Below are 17,535 nucleotides of genomic sequence, written 5' to 3'. Positions count from 1 at the left end.
CCAAAGATGTCAACCCCACAAAAAGAGAGTATGATGATGCCTACTGGTGCAATTACACCAGCTCCACACTGTTGGCGCCCACTGTCAAACCCAGAGTGCTCCCCCAGGGAGTGTTTCTTATTTGCAGAGACAGGGTTTGGGCTGGAATCCCTTCCCGTCTTCAAGGAGGGCTGTGCACTCTTGGAAAGCTTACCCTGCTAGCACCCAACAAAACACAAATTATCAATTGGTGTAACAGAAATCAATTGGCCCGCAAAAAAAGATCCATTCAACAATTGGATGAAAATTGTAATAGTGAAATTGTCTATTGGTCTCATACAAAAAAGGCCATGGCATGCTTATTCCTTCCATGGAAAGAATAGGGCCAAGGCCTTAGGTGATATTGGTCACCTTGAGTGCTGGCTTGGCAAGCAAGCCAATTTAACATTGAGTGCACTCAGCCAGCTCCTCAAAGACGAGGAAACCACCAGGCAAGCCATGCTCCAGAATAGGGCTGCAATTAACTTCCTGTTACTGGCACACAGCCACGGCTGCGAGGAGTTTGAGGGACTCTGTTGTTTCAACTGTTCCTCGCACAGCCAGAGCATCCATGGGATGATCCAGAAGATGCAGGACCACATAAAAGACCTAAAGAAGTATGTAGGCAGATGGTTTGATGGACTCCTGGGGAAGTGAGGACTGTCAAGTTGGGTGGCCTTGATATTAAAACTATCCTATGGGTTATTTTGATCATTTTTCTGGTTCTATTTCTTTTTAGTTGTCTTAAGAGTTTTTTGTTGAGGGCTGTGGGAAAAGCCTTCTTTTTAAGTAAAGAAGGGGGAGATGTTGGGATGATGGTTGAATCCACTGCAGGAATGACCAGAAAGCCACAGAGCCTCAGAACAGTGGAGGTCCACTGGTGGGCAGGCTCAGCGGTCTAAGACTACCCCCCTTTTACCCTTTTTACGTTCATGTTCTAGATAGTTCTCCTTTCCTTGATACCCCACTGGTTCCCAGGTCTCTTGTTCCACCCCTCGCCTTTCCCACTGGTCACTGTCCTGTCACCCCACTCCCTCTCCACCCCCTGGTCCCCAAAGAATAGGCTCTGATGTTCTGCCCCTCCCCTGGTGCTGATCCGGATAAAACCCTGGACCTTGCAGTATTCTGTGTTCTTTGTCCCTGGATCCCTTCAGGCAGGGACCTCAATAAACCCTTTGTATGGAACTCTGTACAAAGGACCCCTCCCACCTCTCTGTCCTGGGCGATGCTGCAGAAGCTGTCAGGCTCTGTGTGTGTGTGTGGCAGTGAGTATCCACCTCCTACGGTGTGTCAGAGTGTGTCCAAGTTCGTTCGCATGGCATCCCCTGGAGCAGCTCCGGTGGGACGCGATCGGGATGGACGTGACGCTCTTTCCACCCCCCCCTACGCCCAGCACATCAGTGTCACTTTAGAACTTTGGTTCCATGAGGTTCCATAACCTCACTGTGGTCTCCTGAGCTCCATTAGGCCCTGCTGTAAGGTAGTGGAGCCTTGGTTCCATGGGGTTCCATAACCTCACTACGGTCTCTTGGGTGACATGATGCACCACTGTGCCACATTGGAGCCTTGGTTCCACAAGGTTCCATAACCTCACTATGGTCTCCTGCATTCCATGAGGCCCTGCTGTGAGATATTTGAGCTGCAGTTCCATGAAGTTCCAGAACCTCACTATGGTCCCTTGGGTTCCATGAGACCATGCTGTGTCACTTTAGAGCCTTTGTTGAGGTTATGAGGTTCCATAACCTCACTCTGGATTTACTCATGAGGTGCATTCAGACCTGCTGTCTCACACTGGATCCTTGGTTCCATGAGGTACCATACCATGGCTATGGCATCTTAGATTCCATGAGGCTCCTCTGAGTCACATTAGAACCCTGGTTCCACTGGGTTCCAGAAGCTAACTGTGGTTTCTTTTATTCCATGATTCCCCACTGTGTCACACTGGAGCCTTGGTTCCATGAGATTCCATAGAGTCACAATGGACTCCTGTGTTCAATTAGGCCTCCCTGTGTCACATCAGAGCCTTGGTTCCATAAGATTCCATAGCCTTCCTATGCTCTCCTGTGTTCCGTGATGCCCTGCTGTGAGACATTTGAGATTTGTGCTTCCATGAGGTTCTGTGACCTCACTATGGTCTCCTGAGCTCCTATAGGCCCCACTGTGTCACATCAGAGCCTTGGTTCCATGAAGTTTCATTTCATCACAATGGTCTCCTGAGTTCATTTAGGCCCCTCTCTGTCACACTGGACTCTTGGTTCCATGATGTTCCATAGCTTCACAATGGTGTCCTGTGATCTATGAGGCCACATTGTGAGACATTTGAGCTGCAGTTCCATGAGGTTCCAGAACCTCACTATGGTCTGTTGGGTTCCATGAGACCATGCTGCGTTGTGGTGTAGTGGGTTGAACCTGAGTTGATGGACAGTCTTTTAGACTAATGACGCTTCTCACAATTTACATATTTAAACCGCACGGAAAGGTGGGAATTCCCTTTTTGTCCAAGCTCGCCTGCTGGAAGGTGGGGGGGCTCTTAGCCTCCAGGCCCTGCCAGGTCAGGCCAGGGCCACTGCCCCTTCCCCCCTTTCCCAACGCCACAGCACGGACCCTGGGTCGCTGGGGAGGGACTGTCCCAGAGCCACAGGCAGCTAAAACCAGCCATGGACTGCCACACAGCTAAACCCATCCGGCGTGGCTTCTGGGGACAGGCGGGTCCTTCTCTTCTCCATGCGGAGCCGGTGGAGTCAACGGGAGCCAGAGGAGCCTCCTTTCTGCAGCCAGCACACTTCGTGCTGAACTGAAGAGGACACTGTTGGGGAAGATGAAACAGGAAAGCCTTATAAATATGATTGCCTGACAAAAGATTTTGGGAATATGAAAACTATAAGCAACATCGAAATGAAAGCCATTTTTGAAATACCAAGTCTTAGTTACTGAACAACTGGAAAACAATGGTATGGCCGACTGAAGGTAATCCCCTCTTGATTGAACAATACCCTCTGCTTGCAGACAGGTCCAAGGGTCAGAGCAGACCCTACTAGCTCAGCAGAAGGGGTTCAAAGAGTAGTTTTTAGGAGTTAAAATGTAACACTCTATGGTAATATAATAGTTCTTATAGGCTGTATGTAAATGCTATAGGATTTGTATCTTGTACTAGATTGGCTAGTGACAATTAGAATATTCAGTACAGAAGATGATTTATTGTATTGTAACGAGGACTTCTGCCTCTCTCCCCTTACTTACTACCCCCTTACTTACTTCCTCTTCGCTCACTCTTACTCTGCTCTTACCTACTTGCTCTTACTTTTACACTCTTGCTCTCTTGGGCCTGCTCCGAGCTGCGGCTGGCAGCTCTAAGCAGTGCCCCTGTACCCACGCCCTTTGCAATAAACCGCATGTTCCAAGATCTGACTTCAGAGATCTCTCGTCTCCATCCATCCCAACCGTCCAACCCACCCAAGCTCCTACAGACACCACACAGCCAGTAGCACAGAGGGAGCGAGGCTTTCTCTACCATAAAGCCTGAACAAGAACACTCTTCAACATGAGTCAGAGAGAAAGAGAAAGTGAGTCATGTGAGACGAAGCTGAAAATGGCGATGGGAGAAAAGAGGGCGGTGCTGCCATTCTCGCATGTAGCTTAAAAAAACTTCTTGCATGCTGTGGTAAGAAACTGTAATACCACAAACTGTTTGTCTCTTTAATCCATTTGAAGTACACGGGGGGATGGAGAATTCATCGTGAGGCCTGTGAAGATTGTGAAGAGTGCCTATGCCAGGCTATATAGAAGCAGTGAGAGGCTTTTAGAGACTTGTGGCGAAGAAAGCCTTTGTGTGCAGGCCAAAATAACTTATCCTTAAAAAGATTAATAACCCCATGTGATGGCCCATGTTTTGCAGTGTGAAGGAACTGTGAGATTTTTCATAGGAGAGATGTTTTATACCGCAGAAGATTGATTGTTTCCAGGTGGGTCTGCTGTTGGTGGCAGTTTGGGAACCACGTGCAACTGAAGAAAACCCTTTTTTCCTTAAGCATAAGAGAGAGACTTTTCAAGAACTGCAACACTGACTAACATCCCATGTTCTGTTATCCTTTGTGCAAGTTGGGTAAAAGGAGAGAAGTGCTGGAAAAGGGGGGGGGGGGGGGGGGGAGGGAGGGGGTAGACTTTGCTTTAATTTCTTGTTATTTCTCATTACTTTTAATTCCATTAGTAATAAAACTCTTTCATTGTACTGCAACTGTTTAAGGTTTGTGCCTGCTTTGCTTTTCTCCTAATTCTTATCTCATAGAAGGAAAATAAGTAAGTAATGAATATTTTGAACCAAAACCACTACATGTGGGAATTAACAGCAGGTCAGCAAGCCTGTCTGGTTCCGACATTGATGGTAGCACAATCTGTTTGTACCTGTGAGAAACAGAAGCAAGAAATCTAAACACTACAGAGAGAGAACAGCAACAAACTTGCACCTGGTGTTTTTCTGAATGTTGAGAATGCTTAGGATGCTTATGCTTCATAGAAACAATAATGGTATATTATAGTTAAATAATAGCCAATAAGTCTGTTGTAGTAGTTAAGTGACCAATGGATAAGTGACATGAGTGATAAACATACAAAAGCGTATAAATGACACTGACTTCGTAGAATAAATGTTTTTTTGCCTGGAACTGTTCTGGGGTCTTTATGTGTCGTGCCCGTCTCAACAGCGACACTGCGTCACTTTAGAGCCTTGGTTCCATGAGGTTCAAAACCTCACTACGGTCTCCTGAGCTCCATTAGGCCACACTGTGTCACACTGGAGCCTTGGTATCATGATGTTCCATAACTTCACTCTTGTCCCTTGGGTTACATGATGCACCTCTGTGTCACATTTGAACCTAAGTTCTATGAGATTCCATAGAGTCACAGTGTGTCGCTCACACTGGAGCCTTTATTCCATTAGTTTCCAATATCTCACTATGGTCTCTTGGGTTCCATGAGACCACGTGGGGTAATATTGAATCCATGGTCCCATGAAGTTCTATGACCTCACTCTGGTGTCCTGTGCTTCATTAGGCCCTGCTGTGTCACATCAGAGCCTTGGTTCCCTGAGGTTTCAATACCTCACAATGGTCCCTTGGGTTACATGATGCCCCACTGTGTCACTTTGATGCCTGGGTTCCATGAGATTCCATAGAGTCACAGTGGATTCCTGTGTTTAATTAGGCCCCACTGTGTCTCACTGGAGCCTTGGTTCCATAAGATTCTGTAACCTCACTATGGTCTCCTGCATTCCATGAGGCCCCACTGTGAGACATTTGAGCTGCAGTTCCCTGAGATTCCAGAACCTCACTATTGTCTCTTGTGTCCCATGAGACCTCACTGTGTCACTTTAGAGCCTTGGTTCCATGAAGTTCCATAACCTCACTATGGACTATTGGGTTCAATGACGGCCCACTGTGTCACACTGGAGCCTTGGTTCCATGCGTTTCCATAGGCTCAGAATGGCCTCCCATGTTCCATGATGCCCGCTCTTTCACTTTAGAGCCTTGGTTCCATGAAGTTCTGTTCATTGTCAGAATGGTCTTCTGAGTACAATTAGGCCCCTCTGTGTCACACTGGACTCTTGGCTCCATGAGGTTCTGAAACCTCACTCTGGTCTCCTGTTTTCCATGAGGCCCTGCTGTGGGACATTTGAGCTGTGGTTCCATGAGGTTCCAGAACCTCACTTTTGTCTCTTGTGTTTCATGAGACCACTCAGTGTCACCTTAGAGTCTTGGATCCTTGAGGTTCACCATGGACTATTGTGTTCCATGATGACCCGTTGTGTCCTACTGGAGCCCATTTTTCATGAGGTTCCATAACCTCACTATGGACTATTGGGTTCCATAAGGACCTGCTCTGTCACACTGCAGCCTTGGTTCCGTAAGGTTCTATACAGTGGTTATGGTATCCTGGGTTCTGTGAGGCCATGCTATGTCATTTTAAGCCACGAGGTTCCATAACCTCACTGTGGTCTCCTGAGCTCCATTAGGCCCTGTTGTGTCATAGTGGAGCCATGGTTCCATGAGGTTCCATAGCCTTTCTCTGGTCCCTTGGGTTCCATGAGACTCCTCTTTGTCACACTAGACCCTTGGATCAATGGGGCTCTGAAGCAGCCAGGATGGGGTCTGTGGCTCAGACCCAGGAAGCCGTGACAGCTCCAGAGAGAGCATCCCACAACGAACAGTCCCTCAGAGATCTGCAGTGATCCCTCAGCCACCGGGCTGCCTTCACAGGGGGTGCCTGTCTCAGCAGGCTATCAGCTCTTTAGTGATTCAGCGGGAGTGATTTCAGCTCTTGTCCTGCGAGGGAAACCCCAGGCCAGACCAGGAGGGAAGAGACAAGAGACCCATATAGCAGTTCCGCATGGGGCAGCTTTATCAGTCTGCACCCCGCGAAGCGGGGGCCAGGGACAAGCTCTCTCTAATCGCACAGGGACAGAGAACCTGATCTTATAGGGATACTGGAGTGGGTGTGAGAGGGTAAAAGGCAATGGGTTACAAAGGATCTGCATAGGTTCTCCAAGAGGATCGTGGCTCTGTGTCCTCTCTTGCCGTAACTGAAAAGGTGGCTGCCTTTTCCAAGGGGATCTTGCTGGGAGGTTGTGTAACCTCCCTATTTCAGCTGGTCTCCCTCAAGGGCAGAGGCTGGGCATACCCTACAAGGCTCCATACCCTCAGTATGGTCTCCTGTGTTCCATCAGGCCGTGCTATGAGACCTTCTGAGTAACCCCTGTCCCCTACAGGTGCCCTCAAAGGCTCAGCTGGGGACTGGGCACCACGGGCATGGTGGAACAGCCACGGTGCTACCAGGGGCCCATGTACCCAGGCACCCGCCTGCCCACAGACCCTCCTGTGCCCCCCACCCCACAACCCACGTGGGCTATTCCAAGTTACCCCCCACTCTGACACGTCTCCCACCCCATCCAGGGGTCCCTGACACCTGCAGCCATGTGTGAGGGGGAGCAGAGGCACATGGAGCTGGGGACAGGGCCGCCGTGGCACAGGGACCTCACCCACCCTGTTCCCCACCTCTGTGTGTCCGCTGAGCCCCTGAGGATCTCCAGTCCATGGACCTCCTCAACCTCCTGGGGTCCACAACCATCCCTAGAGGTCCCTGTCCCGCTGGAGGTCCCCAGCCCCTGCAGGTCCCCACCCATACCAGCACAAGTCGTGTGGGTTCCATTCCAAGAGCTCCAGGGTGACATCTCCTGACACCCTGAGAGCCCTGCCCGAGGATAGGATATTTCTACGGTCCACTGTGCACGGCGCTTTCTGTTGGTTCACGGTGATCTGCAGGGACATGGGGATGGCAGGGACAGAGGGGACAGCAGGGACATCGGGGACAGTGGGGTGACTGATGCCCCTGGGAGCACGGCTGTGCCTGCCATGGGGAGCTGAGCTGATCCCCCCACGGCTGGGGGATCTCACCTTGCGTGGGGCTCAGTCAAAATGTGGAACTCTCTCTCCTTCCATCGGAAGTGACAGTCCCCAGTCTTCTCCTCTTGTCCCCAGGGCCGTGCAAGTGGCATCCAGCCCCTTGGTGACATGAAATGACAGCTGGAGGAGTTGTGACACATGGCACAGCAGAGACACCATGAACCTGCAGCAACAGCACCCATGGGTGGGGGGTTCCAGAACCCCCACAGGCCATGGAGGGGCCCCCAGTGCACCCCCACACCACAGGGGTCAGGGAACCTCGGACACATCCCCCCAGCCTGGGCACAGCCCAGCCCAGCCCCGCTCCTCCCACCCACTGAGTCCTGTCCCTGTCTGGGACCCGCACAGTGCCCAGTTTGGGGACACCCCCCATGGTCTTCCTGCTCCTGCCCCCAATGAATCTTTGCACTTCCCCAGCGCCCCTGAGCAGCTTTGGGGTGACAGCTGAGGGAGAGGAGGAGAGATGACACTGGCGGGTACCCACCTCCTGTCCCAAAGGAGGAGCTGTCCCCAGGTGAAAAATGATGGCCGTAGAGACAGACTCCCAAAAAACGTAGGCAAACATGGGAACTGTTTGGATGGGGACAGAGATAGGGTGGAAACGGTGGCTCTGGAGGACACACTGGGCCAAGAGGTCACTGCTGTTCCCTGCCACGCATTCCCCTAGCCAGGTACAGCTCCCCCAACCCCGTATGGCCCCCCAGCCCCAGACAACAACCCCCATCTATAGAGTTCCCCCTCAGTGCCATGGAGACTCTCAAGGCCGCCCCCAGCCCCACAGGTTCCCCCTTGTCCCCATCAGATCTGACACCACCTCCAAAGTGAGCGCTCCCGGGCACAGCCAGGGCCGTGCCGCCCTGCAGCTCCCTGCAAACCACAGTGGCGGCTTCGAGGCCACAACCCAAGTCTCAGACAGTTTCCCACTCTTTATGTCTGGAGCTGACCAAGAAATGCCCCATGGTGGGGTGCCCCTTTCCTGCAGTCACCACAATGACCAACAGCAAACTGATGATTTACCAAAACATTAATATCGATCTAATATCGATATCCAACTGAGACGGACAAGAATGCTCTAACAGTTTAGAAAGTGTATGTTTTGTTTAGCGCCGGGCACTGCATTGAATAGCTCCCTAAGATGCAGGGCCCCGATCCAAGCAAACACAAAGCTTTTTATTTACAAAAATTATGAATATCCAAAATACAAATGCATATTCATTACCTCAACACCTCCCATTCTCTGCTTCGTATGGAAATCAGCTTAAATGTCATTTAAGCCTGCGTAGTGTGTGCTCTGAATTGAGTTGGTGGTCTTGAATTGGGTCAGTGGTCCCGGATAGATGAAGTATGCTCATCTTCCTCATTTTGACCATTTTGCCTTTCTGAACTTTAACAATCCTAATTACTTTAGTGACCTCTAAGTTTCCTCTTGCGTGACTTTTGAATAGGTTCTCACAGAGGGAGGAAATTGGTAATTGACCTTGTTCCCTACACCAACTTATCAACATTTCTATTCCTTGTTCTAAGCACAGCTAAGCAAACATACAAATGACAGATCATCAATTATTCAGTAATCAATTACTAACATCTTGAAAACCGTTTCAGGTCCAGCTCTCTTAACTATTTTAATTAACTCTAGCTGGGCCCGAATTCCTTCCTACTCTAACTAATTTCAACACAGCTAACCTATAACTAAAATCTTTATATTTCTTTTAACTCTATGTTTCATTCCCCACTTCTCTTTTAACAGTGAGTAAGTTCTTTTACTCAGTACACAGATTCTTCTTCATTTATCCAAGCGGCGTGGTCAGCCTTTTTCTCATTCAAGGCTAAACCATACACTTCGGATATTGATGTCAAGGCTGCTATTCTCCACAGCATCTTCCAATACCAAACAAGCTTCACCACGGATAAAATCCAACTTGCACTTACTAAAATGAGTAATACAATAATAGGATGAATCAAGGCATTGAGTATACCAGTTGCTGTCGGTGACCATCCGAAAAGCACATCCCACCAATGATGAGACAAATGTCCTTCAAATAGTTTAAAAACCGTTTTAATAGTTTCTGTATCATGATGCACCATATCAATGTCTTCCTTCCAGTGCCTTTGACTTCCTCTAAAATTTGTCTCAGCTCTTGATGTTTTAGCAGCTGAGCCACTAGGGTCAGATTCACTCCGATACACACAGGCAAGACTTCTTGGACAGTAATCATGCTTGCCTTTATATACTGATGTGATATTACAGGTGCCTGATAAGAAAATGGCATCCTTCAATTTTCTAAAAATTGCAAATACACAAATTAAATTGGGTCTCATTTACAATTCAATTGTCTATTGTTATGGTGGGACATGCCATCCTGAGGCAGACGCAACCTTGTCTGGTATACACCAGCCGTGTTGTTTGGTTAATTGAATGCACCTCAAAATGGCAAATGCTTTGGTCCGTGTCCAAACAACTAATCTTTATCTTCTTCTAAAATCCCTTCACATATGTACCCTAACTGTTCCCTCATAGAACAGGGCTCTAGGTTAATGGTTTGCCACTGCCCTTTAATTTCTCGTGCCCACATTCTATGCTCAGAGGCATATAGTACGGTTCCCTCATGATTTAGTCCTAAAGTGGCTATTGGATGTATCATGGTGATGGAGGCATTGTGTATGGTCAGAACAAAGGCTGTTACCACACTCATTATGGGGTCATAAGTGAAAATGACCAAAATCCACCAAGATTGAAGCTCTCTCTCTATTTCAGAGGCACTATCCCAGACAATTTTTCTAATTTCAGCAGGGAATATTCCTTCTCCACCTTCCCTAATGACTACGGCGGCCACTGACTGCATCCACAATTGTGCTTGCGTACATCCAAGAGCCAAAGAAACATTTTTACTGACTATACCTAGGGCATTAATCATCAATTCATGGTCTTGTTCTTCTGTATTCTCCCAATCTGGTAATATTTTGGACAGTTTCCAATGGTTATCACCTAGGGCCAGTAAAGAGAATTGCAATGGTTGCTGCAATTTAATTAAACACTCCCTACTGTGGTCAATTTGTTCATTAGCACTTCTGAATCCATTGTATTTAAAACTCCTAATCCTGTTCCTAATAGTCCGGTAAGATGTCTCTTTGTTTTAAAATTACGAGGCATACGGTTTTGGAGACAAGTCTTCCAATCTATTAAAGGGTTTTTGAGAAATGGGGTGCATTCTGGCCGGATGGCGGATCCGTTTACCTGCATCCCCATTTCTACTCGTTTCAAAGACCATTTTGGGCTAGTCAATAATCTTTGAACCGCTGTCCTTTTGATCGCATGTGGTCCAATTTTGCTGATTTGGGGGGCCATGGACTTTTTTCCTTTTCCCTGAATCGTTGTTTTCACTTTCTGTAATACTGGTGGGGTCACTTTATTTTGGTCTTTATAATGTCCAGTACATACTTGGGTGATATTAAAATCAATGTCATATGCTTTTGTTGCACACCCCTCTATTTTGAGTCTGAACTCTGGACACTTGCTCAAGCATTTGTCACAGCATTCAGGGCTGAATCGGATAGGTTTCATGGGTGGATGGTAAGCCTCATGAAACCCATCCTGCATGAATGCATATATACATCCCCAAACACCCCTTCCTTCCCACAGGCGTGTGTTTGTGAGTCTGAGCATTTTGTTCAAAGCCTTCCGAGAGTGAGGATCATATGCCTTCCCCTGGCATCAGTATATGTCAGTCATGTTAGACTGGCGTGGTACTGCTTTAACTCTTGTTACGATTGTAAGAATAATTAGTAAAGTCCCAACTTTCCACAAAATGTCCATCATAACTGAGTTCATCAATTGCTTTTTCGGGTCAGCTTCAGCTTCAGTTTGTTGTCACCGGGCGTTACCTCCCAAAGTCCCTCAGGGGCTTTCTTCACCCAGGAGTGATGAATCCAGGCCTTCTGCTCTTTGATCTTGATTGCAGTGAAGGTGGTGGGGAGTACCTGGAACAGTCCTTCCTACTGCGGTTCCAAAGTCTTCTCTGCAAAAGACTTAACATACACATAATCTCCAGACTGTACATCATGTACCGGCCCATCTAATTCTCTGCTTTGGGCCCCAGCCACATATTTTTCAATTTTTCTAAGTTGTTTATTCAAGGCCACCATATATCTGTGCAGGGTTTCTTCTCCCAGATGAATGGGTGAAGTTCCCTCTTGAATTGCATATGGCCTCCTATATAAAATTTCAAATGGACTTAACTTTTCCTTTGTTCTGGGTTTTGTTCAAATTCACACTAATGCCAGTGGGAGGGCCTGGGGACAAGGCAAATTTGCTTCTTGTCCCAATCTTATAATTTGTTGCTTAATTAAATGGTTCATCTTTTCTACCTGGCCACTACACTGAAGGTTATATGGTGTATGTAACTCCCAATCTATTCCCAGGTGGTAACTGATTTGTTGTACAATTTTTGAAATAAAATGTGGTCCTCTATCTGAAGACATAGTGGCTGGAACTCCAAAACAGGGTATTATTTCTTGCGACAGTGCTTTGGTCACCTCTCGTGCTTTAGCTGTCCTAGTAGGAAAGGCTTCTGGCCATCCTGAAAAGGTGTCTGTTAACACCAATAAGTATCAATACCCCCCTTTCCTGGGTAATTCCATTGTTGCCCAGGTCCACAGCCTTTCCCAATTTGTCCAACTTTAGGTTTTGGAATATTCTTAGGATTAGTTTGGAGGCAAAGACCACACTGGCGAGTTACTGCACCTTGCAATCTCCTAGCCATAATCCTATCTTTCAAATAATTGGACAAAGCATCCATTCCCCAATGTGTTTCCTCATGTTCTTTCTGCACCAGTGACCACAACAAATAAGAAGGTACTATAAGCTTGTTATCCTTAGTTATAGCCCATGCCTCCTGATTATAACTTGCATTTTCCTTTTTTTTTAAGTTTCTTATCTTTCTTGTTGTATTCTGGCCGACCTTCTTTTCTTTCCTTTTGCTTTGCATGCAGCGGGACCAGGTGGTGCTCGGCACAGGAACTAACCACCACCGTTCTGCTCTTGTCCCAGGGTGCCTGGTTATACTCAGCCTTTGTGGGTTACAGCTGTATCATGGTATTTCTTGTCATCTCTTTGGTGAATTGTAACTCCCACCTTAATCTCTCTTGGGGCAGATCAGTGGGGTTCATTTCTTGTGCCAGTTAAAACCAGCACGGTGTTTGAGAGGATTTTACAGTCATGAAACGCCCGGTGACTTCTAGAGAAGGACTTGGGCAGGAGGAACCCCTAAACCATCACACTCACACCTTGTTTTTCCCTCCACACCAGGATTTCTCATTCCCAAACCTCGGCCAGATGGAGGAGGACGCTGTGAGGAAGAGGAAGATGCCTCAGGACACCCAGGCAGGTGAGGAGGAAGTCCCTGCCCGTTTCCCCCTCTCTCCTGCTCCATCTCTCAGCCCAGCATCGCCCCCGGCTGCAGGACAACCCCGCTGCCTACGCCGTCCTGCCGGGGACGGACTGGGGGGATCTCCTTCCCCTTCCCTGTGGCACGGAGGCAAATGCCATCCTCTCCTTGTCCTTCCTCCCCCAGACAAGGAGCTGAGGACGGAGCCCAGGGAGGACAAATCCCTGCGGCAGAACCTGGTGGAAGAGGCCGTTTTGAGCAGCTCCATGGTGCAGGAATCCAACAGGGAGGAAAAGCCCTGGAGATCCCACAGGAGGAGGGGCTGCAAACACAGCCCAGGGAACTGTGAGGAGGAAAGACCCACCCTGTGCTGGGAAGGCAGGGTTCGGACCTGGTGGTCCATGAGCAGCTTCACGCTGGGGAGAAGCCCCACAAGTGCGAGGAATGTGGAAAGAGCTTCCACTGGAGATCCCGCCTGATCCATCACCAGATGATCCTGTTGGGGTTTTAGGAGCTCTCCTGGTTTGTTTTTTTTGTGCTAAAGGAATTTTCCCTATACATGTTGCTGGGAAACAAATGGCTGGGTATTTCAGAAAAACAAAAGAGCTGGCCACTCCTTTTGTTTCACCTGGGTGTGTGGGCAGTCAGTCTCAGGCATTTGGACCGAGAGGGAAGCTGCTTTCTTTGGCTGCTTTTCCTTCTGCTGGAGAAGCCCCAGGATCCCAAAGCCCACCTTCCCTGCCCCGCTGGGAGCCGGGCTGTGGCCGCCCTGCCCCGCCATTGCTTCTAGCCTTTTCTACGTTGTAGCCCTGCTCACCCTGCCTGCCCAGACCTCCGGGGGGTTTCCCGTTCCCCATTTGGATACATCTCGTCTGCTACCTGGGATTTGTGCTCGTCCCTGCTGTTCCAGTCTGCCATTCCAGCCTGCTGCTCCAGCCTGCTGTTCCCAAGGGTCCAGCCGGACACCGGGATCGGCTGTCCAGGGGTTTGTGAAGCCTTTGTTCCATCCCTTCCCGGGATCCCAGGGCACCAGTGCCGCGTGCTCCCCGAGCTCGCTCCGGAGCGCCCCCTGCAGCCGCGGGGGAACCATCGCACCTGCCCTGCTCACCGGGAGCCGCCAGCGCCCCTGCCGGCTGCGAGCGGAACTGCACCCGAGGGGAAACAGCCTGACAGCCGAGAAGGCTGGGACTGGGTTTGTGTTTGCTGTTACTGCCAGAGTTGTTGTTGTTTTGTTTGACTGGTTATACACATATAGATATATAATAGTAAAGAACTGTTATTCCTGTTTTCCGCATCTTTGCCTAAAAGCCCCTTGATTTCAAAATTATAATAACTCAGAGGGAAAGGGGGTCACATTTGCCATTCCAAGCGAGGCTCCTGCCTTCCTTAGCGGACACCTGTCTTTCAAACCAAGACAGATCCACACTGGAGAGAGGCCCTGTGTGTGTGGGGAATGTGGGAAGGGCTTCAGAAACAGCTCTGGCCTGGCCACCCACCAGAGGATCCACACTGGGGAATGGCCCTGTGAGTGTCCCAAATGTGGGCAGAGCTTCAGACAGAGCTCCAACCTGACCTCCCACCAGAAGATCCACACTGGGGAGTGTCCCAAATATGGGAAGAGGTTTCAGAGCAGGTCCCATCTCCTCCTGCGCCAGTGGATGCACACGGAGGAGAGGCCCCTTGGCTGCCCTGACTGTGGGAAAGGCTTCAAGCACAACTCCCACCTCATCAGGCACCAGCACATCCACACCGGGGAGAGGCCAATGAGTGTCCCAAGTGTGGGAAGAGCTTCTCAGGCAGGTCTAAGGTGACCAAGCACCAACGGAGGCACCGGTACAGGAAGCCCTGCGAGTGCCCCGAGCGCAGGAAGAACTTAGTCCTCTGCTCCAGCTTCATCCCCCAGCAGAAGACCCACGCTGGGAAGAGCCCTGGTGACCCACATTCCCTGTGATCCACATTGGGAAGACTCCTGGCTGGTGCACTCCACATCCTCCTGGGTCCCTGTATGTACCTGGGTGAACGCAGGGGCAGGAGCATCCATCGGGACTCAGATTGACATTGGAAATTCATTGGGAAGGTTATTTTTGTTGACTTTACAGGCCAAAAAATCTTACCTGCTCTGTCCAATTGTTTCTTCTGGTGATATCAAGCAACGCTGAATGACCCTGGAGGTCTTTTCCAACTTAAATTATTTCCTTCTTCATCCTGTCAAAATACCTAAAATTAGGGTAAAACATGAATTTTAACAAAGAGATCTAAAGATGCACCATTTTACTGGGATTTGGAGGTGAATTTGGGGTTGCTTCACAGGATTTTTGGGGAAGATTTGGTGTTGTGGTGCCACCCAACCAGCCAGATGGAACCATGATCTCCTAATGGTTCTGGCAGAATGTTTCCGCCTGAGCCCGTCTGTTCTCAAGGAATTCCAGTTGTCTGTCCCAGTCCCTGCCCTGGGTCTGCCCATCTAGGGTGTCCCCCACAAAGTGCCCAAATCGCTGCTGAAGTGCCCAAGCTGCTCCCGGCTGGGGATGTTCCTGTCCACCAACCTGTCCTGGTCGGTGCCATGGGGGCTGGGAGGGGTTTTAGTGGCTCCTGGGAGGGGCTTTTGTGGCTCTTGGGGGCATTTGTGGTGCTGGGAAGGGGTTTGGGGGGCTTTTTGGGGAGTCTGTGATGGAGTTTTGGGATGCTGGCTGGGCTGTGTGGCTTAGAGAGAATTTAGAGCGGGTCTTGGGGGAGATGGGAAGGGGTTTCGGTGGCTCTTGGGGCCATTTATATTGCCGGGAGTGGTTGGGGAGATCCTGGCCAGGAGCTGTGGGGTGGTCTGAGGTGTCCAGGAGTGGCTGTGGGGCTGGGAGGGGCTTTTAGGGCAGCTGTGACCTCCCCCCCAGACCCTCAAAGCTGCCACCAAACCCCACCCCCCAAGATGCTGCCGGGAGTTGGGGGCTCCATGCTGGGGTTCATCCTCCTGGCACTGCAGGAGAAGGTGAGGGGGGGTCCCCAGGGGCTGTGTGTGTCCCCCCGGAGCGTGTGTGACCCCCCCATCCCGGTGTCACCCCTTTTTCCCTGCCCACAGGGCTCCTGAGCCAACCCCTGCTGCCCCAGGAGGGAATTTGGGGAGGGGGCAGAGGGGGTGCGCAGCCCCTGCTGGGGGATGACCCCGGCCCAGCGCCCTTCGTTCAGCACCGAGCTGGGCTTGGGGCCGCAGGAGGAAGAGGCCGATGGGAAGCAGATCCTGCAGGGGGGACAGGGCTTGGGCTCAGGGCAAGGTCCTGCCCTGCACACCTGGCTCAGGTGTGAGCCTGCCCCGGGAAGGGAGCGGGACATTCCCATCCCCACGGATCAGGGCTGGGAGCAGCACTGGGACCATGGACATGGAAATCCTGGGAGCGACTGGGACCACACTGAGGGCTACTGGGAGCTACTGGGAGCAACTGGGAATGACGGGTGCGTGCTGGAGGCAACGGGGATATACTGGGAATGAACGAGATCATCCTGGGGATGTCTGGAACCATGCTGGGGCAATGGGGGTGACTGGAAATGAGCATGCTGGGAGCAACTGGAATATACTGGGAGTGTCTGTAACAATATTGGAGGGGACAACACTGGGAACAACTGGGACTATGTTGAGGGCAATTGGGAGCAACTGGGAGTGACTGTGTCTCCACTGAAGGTAACTGAGATCGTACTGGTAGTAACTCAGACTATACAAGGTGCAACTGGGATCACATTGGGAGAAACTGGGAGCAACTTGAACCTTGCTGGAGGCAACTGGGACCGCACTGAGGTGGACTGGGATCATATTGGGAGTGACTAGGAGCACGCTGAGGACAATTTGAACCATGTTGGGGGCAACTGGAAGGTAGTGGGAGCAACGGCAACTGCACTGAGGGTGACTTGGAGTGGCTGTGGGCAACTGGAATCATGCTGGAAGCAACTGGGAGGAAGTGGGAGTGACTGGCAGCATGCTGGGGGCAACTGGGATATACTGAGAGAGACTGGGAGTCATTGGGATCATGCTGGGAGTGACTGGAAGCGTGGCAATGGGCTGGCTGAAGTGGGGCCTCAGGGTGCGCAGGGAGCACTGTGACACTGCGAGGCCCCATGGAAGCAAGGGGACATTGTGACCCTCTGGGCCCCGCCCTGCCCGTGGGGTGTTTCAGGAGCCCCAGGGTGCCTGGGGCAGCAGAGCAGAGCCCCTGGCTCAGGAGGCAGCAGCTCCCCGGGACACTCTGGGCGGGCGGGAGGCAGGAGATGCCCCTGGAGAAGAGGAAGCCCAAGGCCCAGCGCCCCAAGGGCGGCACCAGCTGAGGGCCGGGCCGGGAGGGAGAGGCCGCTGCTGGGACAGTGCCAGGGCTCCGCAGCACTGGGCCAAGGCAGCGCCTCCATCCCACACCACCTCCTCTTCCTCCTCCTCTTCTTCCTCCTGGTCCGGCCACAGCTGCAGCAGCGGCAGCCTCAGGGCAGCCAGGGCCAGGCCTCGTCCCTCCATGGGGAGAGGGATGGGCCACCCTGGCCCCGCAGCCCCGCAGCTCCAGCAGCAGCGGGAGCCATCGCAGCCTGGCCTGGGGGCCCTGGCGGGGACAAGGGCCGCAGTGGGGCAGCTGCTGTCCTGGCCGGCCCTTGCAGCTGGGCAGCCCGGCCAGTGCCACAGCCCCAGCCAGCCCTGCCCGGCGCTCGGC

The 17,535-nt window shown here is 50.9% G+C and overlaps 1 protein-coding gene across 1 annotated transcript in view; it reads left to right on the top strand.

The window, feature by feature from the left end:
- The window catches only part of LOC125319001 (zinc finger protein 501-like), a 47,586-nt gene extending 34,436 nt beyond the window's left edge, over positions 1-13,150 (top strand). Inside the window, exons 4-5 of the mRNA XM_048289966.1 lie at positions 12,778-12,856; positions 13,043-13,150. Coding sequence (XP_048145923.1) covers positions 12,778-12,823 — 46 coding nt within the window. The 3' untranslated portion in view covers positions 12,824-12,856; positions 13,043-13,150. The remainder of the gene's footprint in view (positions 1-12,777; positions 12,857-13,042) is intronic.
- Positions 13,151-17,535: the final 4,385 nt, after the last annotated feature.

The sequence above is a fragment of the Corvus hawaiiensis genome, chromosome 35, assembly GCF_020740725.1.
Source record: "Corvus hawaiiensis isolate bCorHaw1 chromosome 35, bCorHaw1.pri.cur, whole genome shotgun sequence".
In the NCBI taxonomy this organism is placed as follows: domain Eukaryota; kingdom Metazoa; phylum Chordata; class Aves; order Passeriformes; family Corvidae; genus Corvus; species Corvus hawaiiensis.
This window is presented reverse-complemented; position numbering and strand designations above follow the sequence as displayed.